This window comes from Pisolithus orientalis (assembly GCF_024613125.1).
Source record: "Pisolithus orientalis strain OTSU chromosome Unknown F5J12scaffold_8, whole genome shotgun sequence".
In the NCBI taxonomy this organism is placed as follows: domain Eukaryota; kingdom Fungi; phylum Basidiomycota; class Agaricomycetes; order Boletales; family Pisolithaceae; genus Pisolithus; species Pisolithus orientalis.
The window spans coordinates 344177-361576 of NW_026260789.1; the positions used below are offsets into that span (position 1 = coordinate 344177).

At 51.0% G+C, this 17400-nt stretch overlaps 9 protein-coding genes and 1 non-coding gene across 10 annotated transcripts; 5 read left to right on the forward strand and 5 right to left on the reverse strand.

The window, feature by feature from the left end:
- Positions 1-49: 49 nt before the first annotated feature.
- On the reverse strand, positions 50-1528 carry F5J12DRAFT_537331 (uncharacterized protein). The gene is made up of 4 exons (XM_051739938.1): positions 608-1528; positions 483-551; positions 213-433; positions 50-161 (listed from the first exon to the last, which is right to left on the reverse strand). The coding sequence occupies exons 1-3, from the start codon at positions 1427-1429 to the stop codon at positions 275-277; spliced, it is 1050 nt and encodes a 349-aa protein (XP_051601698.1). The 5' UTR covers positions 1430-1528; the 3' UTR covers positions 50-161; positions 213-274.
- A 262-nt stretch (positions 1529-1790) lies between these two features.
- Positions 1791-3738, forward strand: F5J12DRAFT_818397 (uncharacterized protein). The gene is made up of 4 exons (XM_051745186.1): positions 1791-1881; positions 1937-2964; positions 3014-3161; positions 3210-3738. Exons 1-4 carry the CDS (start codon positions 1866-1868, stop codon positions 3416-3418), a joined length of 1401 nt encoding a protein of 466 aa, XP_051601699.1. The 5' UTR covers positions 1791-1865; the 3' UTR covers positions 3419-3738.
- On the forward strand, positions 3476-3557 carry F5J12DRAFT_t83. Its single transcript has one exon. It is a non-coding gene; the product is annotated as a tRNA-Phe (tRNA).
- Positions 3739-5109: 1371 nt separating the features above from the next.
- On the forward strand, positions 5110-6425 carry F5J12DRAFT_718280 (DHS-like NAD/FAD-binding domain-containing protein; the record flags this gene model as incomplete). The annotated part of the gene is made up of 3 exons (XM_051741104.1): positions 5110-5253; positions 5307-5781; positions 5833-6425. The coding sequence occupies 3 exons, from the start codon at positions 5110-5112 to the stop codon at positions 6423-6425; spliced, it is 1212 nt and encodes a 403-aa protein (XP_051601700.1).
- Positions 6426-6941: 516 nt separating this feature from the next.
- On the reverse strand, positions 6942-7631 carry F5J12DRAFT_717850 (subunit common to RNA polymerase I; the record flags this gene model as incomplete). Its single annotated transcript, XM_051741090.1, has 4 exons — positions 6942-7101; positions 7162-7439; positions 7497-7515; positions 7573-7631. 4 exons carry the CDS (start codon positions 7629-7631, stop codon positions 6942-6944), a joined length of 516 nt encoding a protein of 171 aa, XP_051601701.1.
- Positions 7632-8641: 1010 nt separating this feature from the next.
- On the forward strand, positions 8642-10524 carry F5J12DRAFT_818433 (uncharacterized protein). The gene is made up of 7 exons (XM_051745187.1): positions 8642-8968; positions 9016-9109; positions 9166-9351; positions 9406-9782; positions 9868-10031; positions 10120-10257; positions 10314-10524. Exons 1-7 carry the CDS (start codon positions 8880-8882, stop codon positions 10424-10426), a joined length of 1161 nt encoding a protein of 386 aa, XP_051601702.1. The 5' UTR covers positions 8642-8879; the 3' UTR covers positions 10427-10524.
- On the forward strand, positions 10285-11380 carry F5J12DRAFT_537444 (uncharacterized protein). The gene has a single exon (XM_051739940.1). The coding sequence runs from the start codon at positions 10608-10610 to the stop codon at positions 11214-11216; it is 609 nt and encodes a 202-aa protein (XP_051601703.1). The 5' UTR covers positions 10285-10607; the 3' UTR covers positions 11217-11380.
- Positions 11381-12163: 783 nt separating this feature from the next.
- Positions 12164-14477, reverse strand: F5J12DRAFT_537442 (uncharacterized protein). The gene is made up of 6 exons (XM_051739939.1): positions 14204-14477; positions 13740-14128; positions 12800-13687; positions 12657-12740; positions 12481-12603; positions 12164-12427 (listed from the first exon to the last, which is right to left on the reverse strand). The coding sequence occupies exons 1-5, from the start codon at positions 14325-14327 to the stop codon at positions 12520-12522; spliced, it is 1569 nt and encodes a 522-aa protein (XP_051601704.1). The 5' UTR covers positions 14328-14477; the 3' UTR covers positions 12164-12427; positions 12481-12519.
- A 13-nt stretch (positions 14478-14490) lies between these two features.
- On the reverse strand, positions 14491-15638 carry F5J12DRAFT_766278 (P-loop containing nucleoside triphosphate hydrolase protein). Its single transcript, XM_051742188.1, has 2 exons — positions 15191-15638; positions 14491-15139 (listed from the first exon to the last, which is right to left on the reverse strand). Exons 1-2 carry the CDS (start codon positions 15609-15611, stop codon positions 14628-14630), a joined length of 933 nt encoding a protein of 310 aa, XP_051601705.1. The 5' UTR covers positions 15612-15638; the 3' UTR covers positions 14491-14627.
- Positions 15630-16928, reverse strand: F5J12DRAFT_537450 (uncharacterized protein). The gene is made up of 4 exons (XM_051739941.1): positions 16599-16928; positions 16429-16551; positions 16139-16367; positions 15630-16086 (listed from the first exon to the last, which is right to left on the reverse strand). The coding sequence occupies exons 1-4, from the start codon at positions 16828-16830 to the stop codon at positions 15993-15995; spliced, it is 678 nt and encodes a 225-aa protein (XP_051601706.1). The 5' UTR covers positions 16831-16928; the 3' UTR covers positions 15630-15992.
- Between the last annotated feature and the right edge of the window lie 472 nt (positions 16929-17400).

Here is a 17400-nt window from a genome sequence, read left to right on the forward strand (position 1 = left end):
ATTGTTATCAGCAAGCGGGATCTTTGTAGCAGCCGTTGCAGGTTGCGAGGCAGGTTGTTGTAAATCCTGGTCCGCTTCTTCAGTGTTCGGAAGATCACTAGCAGCGACAGGTTTTGCTGGCTTGGAAACCCGACCATCATTGACACACGGCCGACAGTAGCCTGTAAATTCGTTGCGTTCAGACGAACAACGACACCAGCTAACGTACTTACGCCCTCCTTGGATGAGTGGTACTTCGCTCTGACCACACGAAAGACAAACAATCCGTGGAGGCTCAAGTTGGTTTTTGTTTTGAGTGAGTCGCTTCCGTTTTGCAGTGAGAGAACCTGGAGCGTTGCCATCCGCCACGCTTCTTGCGAGTCGTCTTTCTCCTGTTTTTACTGCTTTCTGTTGCAGGTTTGATGAGCTTCATGGAATATGAAGGTACTGCAGCCTGATTGGAGGTAAGCAACGTAATGTCGTATCCAGAGTCATGAACTCGCGTTTTGGACTTGAGAAAGCTGTGAACCCTCCGGAAGTCGGTGCGCCAGAAACGCCCTGTCTTGCGGTTTCTGCATGGAACACGCGACTGAGTATCATTATAACAAGGGGTGGATAAACTACCTACGATTTCGCTAAGGACTTTGCAGTTCTCTTCTGCATTGGGTCCCGCCCAACGTGAGATTGTGTCCCATACAGCCGAGCTGGCCGATTTAAACCGGAAGCTCACGACCTGCTTCGGGGTAGTCTCGACCTCCGGGACACCTTCAACACTCTGAGCGTTCGGGAAAGTAAATGGGACAGCAGTGGTGAGGATGATGTCCCCGAACGAGCCTGATATTCCGGGTAAAGAGACAAATTCACATTTCGAAGGTCCTCGAGGAAAAGTCCAACGATCGATTAGATTTTCTCTAAACTCCAATACGAGATCGAAATCCCTGGTGGGGGGTTGTAGTTGATATTGCGACGTTGTCGGCAAGGCTGGAGTTCCGGAGTCGGCACGCGCTTTTGACTGAGTAAAATCGATGGATGGTTGGGTGGCGTCGACTGCCGCGGAGGGAGAGCTTGCAAGGGATTGAATGAGTAGACCAAGTGTCTTGAGCTGATCTGGCGATGCTTTCCCGGCGACGGCCAATTGGAGGAGATTTGCAAGGGTCGGATTAGAAGCAGCTGCCTGGTTAACTTGTGCAACGAGGGCTTGCGTAACGTGGAGCGTCGATGGCAGAGAAGCCAACAGGGGGGTAGAGTTCGGCAACGCAGTCAAAATTGTTTCGTTTGCCTGGCTGGATTGGGGCCTCAATTGCCACGAGCCTGATGGCACCGACTGATACACAAAGGTAGTCGACGGTGCGACAAGCACGGCGACTGGGTGGTAGTGAACCTCGAAGACCGTCGTGTCTGTGAATATATGGGGACCAATTTCGAGAGTGCATCTTCCACGGTTATACATTGTGTGCGGCGGCGGCACGACATCGGGCTGCTTTCCTCCTCTTGAACGAGTCGAGAACTTTGGGAACGACGATCGCAGCCATTTTTCCCTTGCTGCAGCAAACCAGAGTGAGCATTCCCGACAGAACGACGAGAGACGTTAGGCAGATCTGACATTGCTTCAAAGACTGTAATATTACAAAACTGGCTAAACCTGAGAACGCAGAAGACACGGAGAACAGAATTTCATTACCTTTCGTCGACAGCCTTCAACTCGGCCCCTGCAAATGCTCTGGTCTCCCAGTCAGGCGTATCCCCGACAGGCAGCTTCAAGATCTGAGTGGATCGGTTCATAGGGTTTGTGTGATTTTGTTTGTCACACTACTTAGGATATGATGGATTTGATCTTGTCAGACCAGCGATAGACTGCAACTATCGTGGTGACTTCGTAGTTGAAAATGAGCACGCGCGTTCGTAAGTCGATCGTCCTGTGTTTCTCGTTAGAAAAATCTTACTTCTCTGTCTACAGAAAAGGGTGGTACTGTCTTCCGGCCCGTTACAAAGGCCCGAGCGCGCACGGCAGATACCTCCTCGGATAGGCAAACTTCACTGTCTCAGGATACTCGCTTGTCACAGGCTACTCCGCTACCTGATGAAGCTCCTGACAGTGCACCCCCACCCGCTCTTTCCCCGATGCCGCCCACGGTAGTCCCCGTTAGACTCTCATTTACCCCATCTTCAGATGTATCGAATGTTCAAACCGTTCCTTCCGGTACTCCGATCATTGTTGCACCGTCTAGAGCACCATCGCGAGTGCAACTGACTGAGTTACAACCACCACCTGTGTCAGAAGGCGATGTAGTCACCAGTTCAGTCGAGGACGAGACTTCATCTCAGAAAACCACACGGCGACCAAGATCAAGGTCTGGATCAACCACGTCTAGAAAACCTCGGAAAACACGGCGGCCCACAACTCCTGCTTTTGATGCCGAAGCTGACACGGGAGAAGACCTAGATCCGACCTCAGTTACAATGGCAGCCTTATGCGAAGACACGGGCCAAGGTCGCGTCAGTAGCAAAGCTGCCCAAATTGTTCAAAATCATCAAGTATGGAAAAAGTCCAATCGCGAAAAAAGGACGAGAATGCGGGTGATCATGGAGGCGAAGAAGTACGGTCGTGGTGAGGACGCTGAGACGGCTCAAGAAAATGGTGCTAGGGAGGTTCGCTCCGAAGAAGGTTCTACAAGAAACACGACCCCGGGAATGTGCACAGACGCTACTTCAGTTCCCACAGCTGAAGATACCTCTGGGAGCGGTTTCGATTACTCGCAGAATGTTTCTACAAGCCAGTATAATGTCCAAGTTCGCATTGGGCCCAATGGGGAAACGATCGTAGACGAGGAGTCCTTATTCGTGGACCGTAATGCAGAAGAGGAAACAGCAAATTACACCCTTGTAGAAGAATCTGACGTCTCTAAGTTTGTCAACTCGGGGACCTATGGCAAACGCTTCCGAGGTTCGCGATGGAGTGCAGAAGAAACGGAGCTGTTTTACGATGTAAGACTGAGATTCCGCGTCGATTACCATTTTTCTCAGAGCCCCGTAGGCGTTATCGCAATTCGGGGAAAACTACGAACTCATTTCCTACGTGCTTCCTGGTCGAGATCGTAAAGCATGCAAAAACAAATTCAAGGCAGAGGACAAGAGGAATCCAAACAGGATTGACTTTTGCCTCAAAAATCGCCGGCCCTATGGTATCGTCTTGACTTTTTCGCAGAAGCGTTGCTGACGTACATTTGCAGATATGCAAACACTTTCTCGCATGACAGGAAAAGACTTTAATGGACCCACACCTGAGATTCGTGCCCCCATAACATTGTCCCTGGCAGATCAACCGAAAGGTGCCGAGCAAGAGGACCAACAGGGCGAGGAAGACATCACCAAGACATTGCCTGCTGCCCAGGGGAGCGGCGAAGAAGTACTTGGAGATGTAACAATGTTTGCAGCATGAGATCTGTAGATATCATGGTGTTAGATGCCATCCACAGGAAGACGAACATATTGTGAAGCCGGGATAGCTCAGCTGGGAGAGCAACAGACTGAAGTTGGTCGATTTCTGGAGGTCCCGTGTTCAATCCACGGTCCTGGCACTTATTTTACAAAATTTTTGTCTCGGAGGACATGGCAAGGGAGATTTCCCATCTAACTTTGGGAACGTTCATCGATCCATCAGTGAACGTGCAAGTATTTCTGTGTGGCCAGGCTGAACTGGGTCGACGATGACCTAGGTTTGGTTATCCCCTGGAAAAATCCTGGCCATAAAGCGGCGCCCCCGCAGAGTTTACACTCCAATGTACTAATATTTGATAGAACGCCCATAAAATACATGTTGCATGACCTCAGGTTAGCCGGCATCGTTCTTAGTCTCTTCGCCAGAGGTGTCTGGTGGCAGTTCTGCTCACACCGTGTGGGTCTCAAGCGACAGACTACTTTCCGACGCCAAATCCTGATATCGAGGCATTGCTCTTGCAGTACTCCTGTGAGAATACAAACGTTCTCACAAACTCATGTTGCAACGTTGTGAAGGGCCGCCTAGTGTTGCAAACTCAGTATTGGGACACTTACACGGGGCTGGAGGATTACGGACACCTTTTGCCAGGAGGCAGTTGGACTATTCACGGCCTCTGGCCCAATAATTTAACGGGTAAGCTAGCAGGTTGCAGACTTTGACGGCCAGTGTTCAGTTCTTATAACCAGTATCACAATTTGACCAGGCGATGCGACTCCGATCTGTCGCCTTCAGATCTTCCAGTTGGCACGACGGTCCCACCGGTATTCCCACCGTAAAGACATTCATCGAAGATTTTAACCATTGGGACCTTCTCAAATGCAGTAAGTGAGGAATGTCGCAGTTCAGAATCGGGTGTCCAAGACTTCCCCTCCGTAGTGGAGGCATTCTGGACCAGTCAAGACGTTCCGAATGAAGATTTATGGGCGCACGAGGTTGGCCAAATGCAGAGAATTCCGAACAGGTGTGTTTGACGCACTTATGTAGTTCTCCAAACATGTAACCTGTACGTCCACGTTCGAGGTCGCTTGCTATGAGCCTGACTACAAGGAACACCAAGATGTGGTGAACTTTCACGAAACTGTCGTCAGTGATCCAGTTCCGTCCCACGTACAACATGCTCGCAGTATGTGGTTTTCGTCCTGTAAGCACATGGTGACTCCATCCGATTCGACTTGGCAGAGCTGGTATCATTCCTTCGAACGAGACAACCTATATGCCAGCACCATCCCGTATTCAGGGTGCAGTGGACATGGTGTCATTCTCGATGAAGTGTGGCACTTCCATCATGTCTTGGGCACTGTACGCATACTTCCCTGAGTTGATGGTGTGTGCCACGTCCGATGACAGGGGTAGTACGGCCACACCGTCCAGCTGCAGAAGCGGGGGATTGTGGTACTATGAGCGTACGCCCACCTCCGAGAGCGACGTCACTTACTAGTGTGGTATTACCGTGTGTTGGTGTGATGCCAACTGGGAGAAAAACGTGATAAACGCGACGCGACACGGAGTGCCAAACACACCCAAACAAGTCGGTTGGTTGGCCAGCGGTGGGTCTGCAAGGAACGTCATGAAAACTCGGAGGGCCGCTTTCAACCACATTCCTTGTCATTTCACCACAGACTGTGTCGGACATGACAATCACACTCGACGTTAACGCCCCAGCGGCAGAATCAAGCACTCGGAGAGCCCTAGCGGACATTTCACTCTCAGTCGCTAAATGCAAGAAAATCGTGGTCGTCACTGGAGCCGGTATCTCCTGTTCGTGTGGCATACCCGTGGGTGACTCCAGAAAGTGGTGGTCAAACACAACCGTTGACCTTCCACATAGGATTTTCGTTCTTCAGACGGCCTGTATGCTCTAGTAAAGGAGCAGTACCCCGACGTGGTTATGAAAGGAAGGGATCTCTTTGACGCGTCGCTATTTCGCGACCAGACATCCACTTCTGTGTTCTACTCGTTCATCTCGCAACTGAAGCGTTCCATCGATTCTGCCTCGCCTGCACCAACACACGAATTTATCAAACGCCTGGACAACAGACACAAGTTACTGCGGTCATACACTCAGAATATCGACGGCCTCGAGGAGAAGGCCGGCCTTATCTGCAGCTCGACCCAAGGGACCGACTCAAATATAAAGGGGAAATCAAAGCTGTGGGCAGACGAAGTGAGGAACATCCAACTCCATGGAGATATTCGCCGCGTTCGATGTACTTTCTGCTCTATTGACCTCCCTTGCACTGAAGAACATATACGCATGTTTGAAAAGGGCGTACCTCCGGATTGCCCGGAGTGCACGTCGCGTTGTAAGTTTCTGTCTCCTATGGTTTTTTCCTCATCTAAAACAGTCCCTTAAGCGGAGGCACGCATCGCTAGGTCCGCTCGTGCCTTGAAGGTTGGATCACTGCGGCCTGCTATCGTATTGTACGATGAGGCCCATCCGATGGGGGACGACATCGGGAAGATACAGTCACAGGATATGGCTCGCAAGCCTGATCTACTCATCGTCATGGGCACGTCCCTCAAAGTTCATGGACTGAAGAAGCTTGTGAAGGAATTTGCGAAAGCTGTACACGCCACTGCTCCAAGTCCAACCGGTTCCCCAAAACGAGCTAAGAGGTGGCAAGGAAAGGTCGTCTTTGTCAATAAAACACCCCCAGGGAGCGAGTGGTCGGATGTAATCGATTATCACATCATGGGCGAGATAGATCAGTGGATCGAAAAGGTGACAGAAGACTGGAGGAGGATCCGACCATCAGATTGGGAAATACAACAGACATTGGATAACGACGGAAATTTTAAAATAGCGAAAAACAAAGGTCAGGACCTTACGTGGTCGCTTGATACGATCGTTGATATGAGCGTCCAACAGGCAAATCCAAGCAGAAGCCGCCGGGGGCGGAGAATGCTTCGCCCTCTGGCGGAATTCCGTTTCCATCCATCATTATAAAGCCTGGTTTGAGTGCACCATCGTCGCCTTCGAAGCGGCGACAGTCTATTTCACACTACTGCGACCTAGACTCCTAGTCCAAGGAAAAGGCGGGACGTAGCGAAGACCTATGACAAAGCAAGCAAATGCCTACTATTCGTTGATGCGACGAATTCCATTCCCAAAATGGAGGATGGGTTCGCTACGGATCCCTTTGGAATCACCCTTCAAGCATCCTGAGAGACGGCCAAGGACACGGACCATGTCGACCGAGATGGACATAAAGAGACCTAGAGCAAATAGTACTACAGCTGCGTAAAAAACGGGTAGAAATTGCAGTGAAGTCGTAAATTTTGTGCAACCATACTGTACACTACATACTAGTTGCTAAACATATTCATTCGTACATGTGAAAAGCGAATGTCTTTGTTCGCAGGTTGAATTATAGGCAATACTTTTTGTACCGCCAGGCAAACAGAATGGTATAGCAAAGCAAATGCCCGAAAGTACGGGAGAGCCATTCCGAGAATTCGAGGTCTACTCACTGATTAACTCGGAGACACTCCAATCCTCGAAGGAACCGTCGGGTAGATATCGACGGATGATAAGGGGAATTTTTCGTTGTGAAAGCTCCTTTATGGCAATTTGTAGCGCGTCCGTCTCCCCGTCCAAAGGAACGAGCACTGGAGCGTTCATACTTTCCAAGAGTGCTTAATAGGCCAAGGGACAGACACAAATGATGGCATTGTAGACTCACCTGATCTGGAGGGCCCGCGTCCCCAATATTCGTGCACGTTCGTATTTTGTGAGGTATGGCGTTGTGACACGGACTTTATTGGGTTGCCTCTCTCCGTGCAGGCCCACAGCAGGGGCAGGCTGTTGATACTGGGACTGATCTTCTCCAGTTACCATCTCTTGTTCGTGGTCTTCACCATTAACCCCGTTTGGATGGGAGACCTCGCCAGTACCCTCTTCGCCTTGTTCCTCCTGGTGTTCTCCTTCGTGCAGCTCCCCCAAAAGGTCATAGGTTTCGTCCTATATATACGACACATGAATACCCGAGCAGAGTCCCGCAACAGGGTCTAGACGCACGAATCCACCATCAGCAAAACTAGGCAAGACATGTCCATGAGACTCTAAAACATTTTATGTGGTGCAAGGGACGGACCTCGGACCTTCGTAGTCGTAGTCATCCCTTCCGCCACCGTCATAACCATCGTCGGACATGTTTGCTCGTTAGAGGAGAAGATCAAGCCAAGCACAAACCAGAGGCGAATCCCAGACTGTGGCAGTGTATTATGTAATCAGATGCATGGAAGGATCAGTTCGACGAAAGCCTTGGAAGCCTGTGCTACGCCTCGAACAGTCACATATTAGTTTGTAATCCTCGCAGACAGTACTTTGTGTCCTTGTGAAATTGGCTGCTCATGCACCAATCGAACATTGGTAGTAGTGTTCGGTTGGTTCATGTGAGATTGATCCAGGTAAGGTTGCATTGATGGCTTGGGGTTGGCACTGTAGATTGTTCCCATCATGCCGGAGCTGCACTTGATGACTTGGATTTCTTAGTTGGTTGACTATGGTTCCCCATGGCGACCTCGAGCCGTTTTCGTCGACCCGCCAGGTTGTTATATTAGTGTACTGTAGGAGGTAAACCGTGATTCCATTTGTGCTTCCAAGGTCTAATTTTCTTTCAGAGAACTTGATTGAAATGTAATTTCGACGGGTGTGTCTTGCAGGAAGATTGATCGATGACCGGTATTATCCGCGGAATTGAGTACTTGTAACTCGATGGATTAGACTCGGACGACTGTCCGCTCTGCGACTTGTCGTCTTACCATGCCACCACGAAACAACCCTCGCTCATGGGGCAGTCGCTTTGACCCTCCCACTCCTGCGGCTGACTCGATCACTCCTTCTCCCCAGTCGCAGACAGCCGGAAGTGCCGAGTCCAACTGTCCGCCAGACAGAGTTGTCCACGACGCTAGCATTTTCATAGGACGGTAAGAGACGCGCCGCAGTCGTCGACCGTCGGCTAACAATGCCAGCCTCCCCTCCGGTGTCGATCATGCCATACTTTCGGCGTCCCTTGCTGAGCACTTATCACAGTACTCCGAGATTCAGGGTATTAAAGTCGTCCATGATTCCAAGGGCGGCACCTGCGCATTCATTCAGTGTCAGGTATCTTGCCTTTTCAAACCCGCAGTGGATTGTCTCATCCCTTTCCAAGGACCCTTTTACCGCAGCTACCCTTTTGCAAACTCTCCGTGCTTTACCTCCATGCCAGTTTATGGGACGATACTTGCGATATGAGCCTGCCAGGGCCTTCCGTACCCTCCTCATCTCTTACAGGTAACACGCAATTTCCCTATATGCGCATATATACATCAGCTTTCTTCGCACTGATTACCATCTGACGCCTCCTCCAGGAGTCCGCGGCAATACAAAGGCAACGTGCACCCAGACGGGACTCCTATGGGCGTACCACATCAGCTTAACTGTGGCGAGTTCGTAGAGCTAGAATTGCCGACAGCTATGAAGCTCATCAAAACACCCGGCGCAAGGTCGTTTGGTTCATACGAACTGACTTAGATTCTCACCAGATTTACAGGAGGCGTACTATCCTGTACAACTCGGATGCCCTTACAGATCACGGGTACGAGGGTATCAGCCTTCTTCTGGATCCCCTTCTTTATGATACAGAAGTAAATCCATATTTCCTTCCTTCTAGAAGTCACAACCCAATGCTCATCTGCGCCAGACGTTAAAGAAGATTGCCACACTGTTCGGGCCTGTCGAGCACTTCCGGCCCTACAAACTCCAGGAGGATACCTCACGGTGCGGTGGATATCTAAATCTACACAATAGCCCGCGCTCTGCGCTTATGGACCCTGGCTGTTGGCAAGTGAAATGGTGTCACCGTGACGATTGTGTGAGCGCTTGGATGGTGCATATACTGATTATTGTCATTGTCGTGCGCTGATATCCTAGCTCTTCGAAGACACTCCGCAGTGTCCCTCATTTAACAGTAACGTGGGCGCACCAATCACATTCGGAGAAGCACGGCCAGCAGCAGTCAAGCACCTCAAGCACCTCACCTTCCAATCATACCTCGCAAGTATGGGGCAGCCACGTAGTCGCTCGTGATAGCCTGAACTCCCCTGAATGCTCCCGTTTCATTCCCTCTTTCCATGGTCCTCCCATGAATCGTGATTCCTTCACTGACCAAGTCGATCTCATGCCGACGTTGTGGGTACGAAATGCCCCTACAACCCCGGATAGCGGAATACAGCAGTGTCGACCCCGGGCAGCATCCCTCACTCAACCCAAAACCTTACCTCCATTACAGTCTAGCGAACAACTTTCGACGCCTTGCGGGTTAGCTTTGAAGAATCCGATTTCAAGGACCTTTCCAGGCTGGCGGGATCGCCGAGGGTCCCGTTAATCACCCTTCACATGCTAGTGCTTCCAACCGGAGGATTATGTACTCTGCGACCTTCACTGTGCTCCCACCGACACATCCATCGTTCAGCGACTCAGGGGACGCTCATGACGTTAATCGGCAAGAAGTTCCATCGTCGCCCAAGCTCGTAGCATTTCCAGCTCCGAGCGAAGCTGGTGGACGCCGTTCTCGAACACCTGACGATGATTTCTCGATCATGTCACCTAGGGAATTCACCAGGCAACTGATGCAGTCATCATCATCTGAAGGGAGACAATGTTGCCCGTGATCCTACGACGATCTTTGTTGGGGGCCTGCGGATGTCTGGTCCTAAGCCCTGGGTCGAAAGTAAGATTCGTGCGATATTTTCGAAATACGGAGGGGTCAAGGATGTTACTGTGGTTCGTCCTGGTCAGTCAGGTTTCAGACTTTGAGACCCTTTCCCACTGACCACCGAACATCGACAGTGAACAATCGACCTGGCTATGCGTTTGTCAAGTTTGATAACACGGAATCACCTCTTCAAGCCATAAGCCGAGAGGTAGATTCCACTCCGGCAGGTACAGACACAAATAATTAAAGCAAGTTTGCAGCACAATCGCATCGTAGACGGGCGACGGATTCGTGTGCAACTACGGGATTTGCGTCCCTACCGATGGAAGACTTTGCAGTCTATTTTCAGCCCGGAAGTTCAAGGTTCAGAACCGTCGACAGGTTCCGATGAAGGATCTCAAGACGACCTGACACACGGGAAAACTGAAATGAGTAGCGTTACCGAGGACATGCGAGCTATCGACTTGAAAGATGTCTCTGCGGTCGCTGCCGTCCAAGATGCCCGTCCGCTTCACGAAGGGAATGACGAACATCATGCGAACCATGCTGTGCGGGGAGCGCAAGGCAGTCACCGAGCATTGACTGCCGTAGCAGTCCCCACACGCAACCAGCACCAAGGAACTGATAATAACACACCTTCGGGGACCGTAGATGTATTTCAAACTAACGTGACACTGGTACCTCCACCGGTAACAGCTCACCCGGTACCTGCCTTTGCATACTACCACCCTCAAGGATGGATGCCCGGTTTTGGACCATACTCTCACCCTCTTTTAATCCCACATTACCCAGGATACCAAGTGGCGCCGCAAATGACACCGCCATTTCTTCATGGAACCGGCATGGAGGGTACACAAAGTCCCCTAGGCCCTGCGCCGCCCAATGGGCTCGAAAGTGGGTCAATAGTGAGTCGTTCAAATACGTCCGCTGTCGAAGTGGAGGTGACAAGCTTCTCAGCCCTATACACTGTATCCACACGTGGTTGGCTACCCCTTCTCAGATGGAACTCGACCCGGGACGGCCGCCATGCCACCTAACCCCAACCATCATGTGCCAGCTCCTTTACCTCCCACTGGATTGCATCCAGGTGATCGGGGCCCGCCATTTCCCACGTCCCATTCCCTGAATGGAGGAACCTCCTTCACTCCTGAGAACGAGAACTCGCCTTCTGTTACTTGGCGGCCTTACCCTCCCATGCAGTCGCCACCTGTCTTCTTCCACCCATTCTCACAGCCGCTGCCATTCCCCGGCAATACTCTCGGACCGAACCTGTGGCTCCCCAATTATGGCTGGCACGAGGAAATACTTCATCCATCAGCTGTACAGGCCCTCCCACGTCCGCTTATCCCATCCACCCACGAGGTAAATGTGGAACCAAGACTTCGCAACCATCCCTCTCGCCGACCGCACCGCAGGGACGGGTACCACAGGAATAACCAGTCCCGTGCACCGGCTGGCCGCTAGCTTCGGTGCTCTGCCTCGTCTAGTGGAGCGTCTGATCACGCCATTAGTGCCAACACCACTCAGAAAGACGCGTAGAAGAATCCCATGCTTGCCAAAGACGAACCCTTCTGAGATCAGAACAGTTTCTTTTTCATTTCCCGACCGAATAATCCGAACACATCAAAAATGATGACTGTAATTTCATGTACTCGTTATCATAATGTGCACCCTATATCGATTCCAACCACTTTCGTCTTGCCACTCTTTTGTCCCCTTCCACACGTTAATGTGACATATGACACTCCAACCTTGCGCAAAAGTTAGAGGACTAGATGTCTCCTGTTCTACCCTCTTACCGTTAGGTGCGGTTCCAAAGGTCCTGGTCCAATTTCGACGAGTTTACAAGTATTCCACATCCCAGTGATCTGTCGAATTTGATTCGTATTTGCCACGTGATCAGCAAGCTGGATGGATTACGATTCTACGTAAGTTTTGTCATAAGGATCGTCAGGACACAAAGCATATACTCCTCGAGGAGGTAGAAATAGTATGGACGGATGAATGCAATAAAAACAGCATTGTCGTGATTCATCGAGATGTAGGTGCAGGGGGTATACGTGCTAGTCGATATGCAGTGAAATAAAATCGCCGTCAGCTGTCTGCGCGAATAAGATGGAAGAAGTAAGGAGGGCATGGTATCATCTCTGTACATTCGTGAGGCTGAATTAGGGTCCTCGGAGACCAGACTTCGAATAAGCATCGGATTAGGTTGTGTGTAGTGTAAAAAAGAATTCGCGGCCTTTCACTTTGAAAAAAAGTCCGTGAACTACCTCGCTAAGTAGTAAACGGATTACTCACTGCTACAAAGAAAGATGCAAGTGGGGTGTGGTCATGCTATTATGATCTCTTGTGTCCGTAGGTCCAAGACAGATGCACACTGCCGACTCCGGCAATTTGCACCCGTGCGCGCACACGGCACACCTGGAAAATGAAAGTCAAACGCAGCCGTACCCCTCATTGACGTGGAAACGCACCATGTCCGCAACTTCGGCCTTCCGAAAGTTGACATGAAGGTCGCCATTAGGCATTCTCGTGATCTGGTCTATCTCGCCAAAGGACTATACATCAAGCATGAGCACGCCGCATAGAAAAAGTCTCAGAAATGTGTCCTACTAACTTCGCACCACCTCTGGACGGCTTCCAAACGCGCATTGTCGTTGAGAGCAATTCCGCTAATAACGAGCTTCTTTCTGCGGGATTGGCTACTAATCGAGGACAGGGACACACGGGGTCCATTGTTCCGACTCGTGTACAAAACATGCGGTTGGGAAGACCCTTGCTCTTCAACGACTGCCTGATTTGCGGCATTATGCGGACTCGACTTAGGCTTGTTCGTAAATGGCAGACGGAGAACGCTCGCTTTCCGCGCTATGGTGCGGGACAAGCCAGGAGGGCCAGGAAGGTTCAATGACGATCTAGGTTGGGACCATGCGCTTGGTGATGATGACGTCCGAACGTCGGGTTTGGACGGCTGTTGAAATGAGGTTCTTGATCTATCTGCCCGAGAACGGATAGAACCAAAAATAGACGAAGCCTTGGAGGGCGTGGACGACGGAATGGGAGAATCACCGTCGGCATCTATCTTGGTGGTCGCAGTAGGGGTCGAAGAGAAGGTGTTTGTAGATGATGACATGCTTGGTCGTGAACGATCAAGAGTAACGTCGGCAGGACTCAGAAGACGGTTGTCGGGGACCGAAGCAGACTGGAAATGACCAAGAACAGACGGCCGCCATCGCCATGCAGAATTTTCAGGCACCTGAAGACCTGCATGGGGTGGTGAGCTTTGGGAACTCGAACTTCGGGCATGCTGACCCGCCAGACTTGCTTTGGAGCTGGACCCCGCGCGAGATGATTTGTGGAACATGGATAGCTTGGAAGGATTGCGGGACGTCGTCGACGACATTGAAGGAGATGCAGGACGTATTGAGAAATGGAAATTACGGGATGAGGGTGCAGCATTTGAGTGTCGAATTGTTGCATCTGAGAGCGCCTGCTCGTGTGATGCCTAAGGAAATTATGCATGAGGTTGGGAATTAAGTCGGACATAAGTGGCATACCTTTACTCGAACGGGTTGGTCAGCTGGATAGGTTGGCGCTTCAACGTTATCGACCAGGATATAGTCGTGAGTACTTGCACCGTCCTCACATGTCTGACCATGGGTAGTGGCGCCGAGATGCGGGTAGGCAAGATATGGATTACACCGAGTGCCAACGGGATCCACGTGAGAGAGGTCGTCGATATCGGAAGGCGTGGATAGGCCTGATTGATTCGGGAGTTCTGCGAGCCATCGCGATAGACGACTTGAACGCCTCCGCAGGGATGAATTTGGCAAATGCAGAGAGGCAAATGGGTCCTCGTCCAACAAATCATTTGCGCGCGCCGACGCGTCTTTTCTCCGAGCAAGAAGGCTCGGAGGAGAGCTGGCATGCAGGGGTTGACCCTCTCCTGTGAAAGGGATGCGTGAGTCCGTTATCTAAAAAAAAAGAGAAGAAAAAAAAAAAAAAAAAGAAATATGCCTACGAGATGCTCTAGGGAGATACTTTGCTGTTTCATTGCTGAGATGTGAGGCGAGTGATCTGGGTGGGTGTGGGTTACTAGACACAGACGCGGAGGCCAAAGACGCGGATAGCTGGTCGACAGACATATTATTAGGCGTTACGAATGGTTGCAGGAGGGGGGTATACGGGGGAAGAAAGGAGCGTCCCTCTGGAGTGAGCGGTGGGTCGACGCCTCTCACTATCTTGGAATATCAGTGCATGTGCATGGAACCAACACGCCAACTTTGCTTGAAACGAGGCCGGCTGCCACACTCCACTCCGCATATTCGGGTTGCCTATTTCGGGTGGGCCAATGTGATTATATAATCCATACATCTCAAAATACTTGTAGCAGTATTATGTATGTAACTGGAGGGCTACATCAGCGTGTGTTCCATGACAGGAAGTCATGATGTGCCTTGTGCACTTGCTGTATCGCCAATCATAGTCTCCTGTGCCACCTGCACCGGACCGATCGTATCCATCACCTTGTGCGCAATGGCAGCGAAGAGTTTGGCTGACGTTGTCTTCCGATACTTCTCAACCACCTCAAAAGCCTTATCGCTGCTTCGCTCCCGTCCTCCGCCGGCTTCGTTAGGCGGCTCTGCAGCGTCCAGAAGAGTGACTAACTCGGGGTCAAGCGGCATTCTACCCAGGAACGGCAAACCTTCCCGCTTTGCCATCTCTTCTCCCCCTCCGGTAGAGAACACGTTGCTGACTTCTCCACAGCATGGGCAGACGTACCCACTCATATTCTCGATTATTCCCAAAACTGGTAGATTGACTGCACGGGTAAACGAGAGACACTTCATCGCATCCAGTAGAGCGACCGCCTGGGGAGTAGTCACGATAACCGCTGATAATCGCGAGTGTACCGGTGCCAGGTGTTCTAGTAACGATAGATGTTCGTCAGAAGTACCTACATACTGAATTGAGTGTCGTAAAATGGACAGCTGGAATCCGCACGTACCGGGAGGCGTGTCTATTATGAGATAATCTAGTTCCCCCCATCTCACGTCACTCAAAAACTGCCTGATCATGGCATTCTTCTTCGGGCCCCTCCATACGACGGAATCACCTCTGTTCTTCAACAGAAATCCAATGCTCATACATGCCAGTCTCGGAACGCCCTGGCCATGGGCATCTGCATACACCGGAACCCAGCCGTCGCTACTCTGATGGATGCCGTGACCATCAAGACCGAGCATGCGTGGTAGCGAAGGACCTGTCAAATCGACATCGAGAAGACCTATGTGTGCGGTCGGCGACGACGCATGAAGGCTGAGAGCGAGCTGTGTGGAAACAGATGATTTCCCGACGCCTCCCTTGCCCGAACATACGATAATTATGTGCTTGATTGGATTTACCCGTCGAGCGACCGGGGTCGTCATCGGTGAAAATCAAAGGAAGATTACATAAACCAACACCCAGACTCTCATGTCCATGCCATCTGGCACTGCCAAGTATCTCACGTTCTCGTCTTTTTTCCTTCCAGTTGTTCTCCGTAATTACCTTGCTTTCTTGCCCTTGTTGGGGCCATCGGAGATCTGAACCGCGTACAGTGGGAGACGAGGTGGTTTTTGATCATCAAATGAGTGTGCCATCTTTATAGGTCCCCCTAGGTTCTCGCACATGTGGCTGACAATATATTTTGGTAAACACGAAGTAGCACCACCAGCTAGCTACTCATACATATCAGTCTAGGATGCAAAACACTTGAACACGAAGGAGGCTCTTCCACTGACTTGCTGCGAGATCTGTGCACGCCATCTTCAGGATTCCAGCCTGCTCATTAGCAAACTGTCAACCAGAATCTGAGAAAGGTGAAGCGGTGCATGAGTCCATCGAACTTCATCGGTGGGTACCCTGCGAAACTTTGTCAACCGTACCCCAACAGCAGGAAAGGTGGTAGGCTAACCTTCCGAAACAGAACTGTGCCTGCTGGAATAAGAGAAGAGAGATAACCAACCAGAGGCGTGATCCCTGTCCAGCACGTTTGTAGCCTATTTTTGTTGCAAGAGGCGCGTAGGTCGTGTAGAACCACAGTGCCCAGAGGAAAATCGCGCTCTCAACGATAAAATGTGCGACAGCGTGATCTAGCAGACCAACGCCGTGCGCGCTCTGCTCCGGGGGGTAAAGCTTGATGCCTGTGGTAGTGATGGATGCGTCAAACCTACACTTGGAGTGAACCACAGCAGCGCCCCGTACCGGGTCTGTGCGACGGAAGTTCGAGGAAGAAATGGCTGAAGGTCACACTGAATACGGCAGCTACTTCCTTGGCTTTCACTCTACGATCCAACAGCAGTATATATGCGGCAGTCAAAGCAACACCTGTGTATTGGTTATTCCATCGTCGAGAGATTTCCTTTGCAACTGACCTGTGGCTGCTATTCCGACAAGGGAGTGACTGTAGGGATAATCGGTAGCATACGGGAAGCACCCCCCACGTCGTGCAGTTTCTTCATGCGCTTGAAAGCGCTCTATGCCGAACAAGTTGAGTATGGAGAAGGTGGTATCTGGAAGGAATCCTGCTAAAGTGAGCAGCCACAGGGGAACTCCTGGTGCGAACACCTTGGCCACCAGACCTGGAGCTACGTGTCCGATCCACATTGTTCAATAAGATGAACTAAGGTGCCACCTGGGGATGAGATGAACGGATTATATAGTACCGATTTTCAAACCAAGGGATCGACGTCATCGACGACGTCGAGAGACAACCACATTCGTCACGATAGGGCGCACCGCCCCTAATTCGTTCGAACGTTCACCAACTTACCGATCGAGTCGCCCATATGAGACTTACTGGTTACATTTTAGGCCTTCGAAGAGGGGCCCCACAAGTCCACGGCGGTGCAATAAATACGGTACGCCACACACACACCGGGTCGATCGTGTACCCAAGGACCCGTACTGCGCATCGGAATTTATCTAGCGGATGCCTGTGTCGCAGCCTGTGTTGGTTAGCAGTTGCACTTACATGGACACTCGTCGTCTATTCACCCGATTCCATAATCACGGATCCGGTCCACAACTCGAACGTCTTGGAGCGGACAGCTATGTACATAAGATGAGCACACGTGTGCACGCCATGCCACCTGTATCCTGCTGATTACGCTGACGCGTATACGGAATGTTGTCGTACTAGTAATGATGCAAGATTATCGTGGATTTTAAGCTCCG

Coding starts and splice junctions, on each gene's coding strand:
- F5J12DRAFT_537331 (XM_051739938.1), bottom strand. CDS start 1,429: ATGTATAACCGTGGAAGATGCACTCTCGAAATTGGTCCCCATATATTC. Junction 552..607: donor GCAAAGTCCTTAGCGAAATC/GTAGGTAGTTTA, acceptor TGTTCCATGCAG/AAACCGCAAGACAGGGCGTT. Junction 434..482: donor AGCTTTCTCAAGTCCAAAAC/GCGAGTTCATGA, acceptor ACCTCCAATCAG/GCTGCAGTACCTTCATATTC.
- F5J12DRAFT_818433 (XM_051745187.1), top strand. CDS start 8,880: ATGGGCGTACCACATCAGCTTAACTGTGGCGAGTTCGTAGAGCTAGAA. Junction 8,969..9,015: donor ATCAAAACACCCGGCGCAAG/GTCGTTTGGTTC, acceptor CCAGATTTACAG/GAGGCGTACTATCCTGTACA. Junction 9,110..9,165: donor CCCTTCTTTATGATACAGAA/GTAAATCCATAT, acceptor CATCTGCGCCAG/ACGTTAAAGAAGATTGCCAC.
- F5J12DRAFT_766278 (XM_051742188.1), bottom strand. CDS start 15,611: ATGACGACCCCGGTCGCTCGACGGGTAAATCCAATCAAGCACATAATT. Junction 15,140..15,190: donor CATAATAGACACGCCTCCCG/GTACGTGCGGAT, acceptor TTCAGTATGTAG/GTACTTCTGACGAACATCTA.
- F5J12DRAFT_818397 (XM_051745186.1), top strand. Junction 2,965..3,013: donor AAACGGAGCTGTTTTACGAT/GTAAGACTGAGA, acceptor AGAGCCCCGTAG/GCGTTATCGCAATTCGGGGA. Junction 3,162..3,209: donor CAAAAATCGCCGGCCCTATG/GTATCGTCTTGA, acceptor GTACATTTGCAG/ATATGCAAACACTTTCTCGC.
- F5J12DRAFT_537444 (XM_051739940.1), top strand. CDS start 10,608: ATGAGTAGCGTTACCGAGGACATGCGAGCTATCGACTTGAAAGATGTC.
- F5J12DRAFT_537450 (XM_051739941.1), bottom strand. CDS start 16,830: ATGTGGATCGGACACGTAGCTCCAGGTCTGGTGGCCAAGGTGTTCGCA. Junction 16,552..16,598: donor TGTCGGAATAGCAGCCACAG/GTCAGTTGCAAA, acceptor ACCAATACACAG/GTGTTGCTTTGACTGCCGCA. Junction 16,087..16,138: donor GCACAGTTCTGTTTCGGAAG/GTTAGCCTACCA, acceptor AAAGTTTCGCAG/GGTACCCACCGATGAAGTTC.
- F5J12DRAFT_537442 (XM_051739939.1), bottom strand. CDS start 14,327: ATGTCTGTCGACCAGCTATCCGCGTCTTTGGCCTCCGCGTCTGTGTCT. Junction 13,688..13,739: donor ACCAACCCGTTCGAGTAAAG/GTATGCCACTTA, acceptor TAATTTCCTTAG/GCATCACACGAGCAGGCGCT. Junction 12,741..12,799: donor CCGTCCAGAGGTGGTGCGAA/GTTAGTAGGACA, acceptor CTTGATGTATAG/TCCTTTGGCGAGATAGACCA.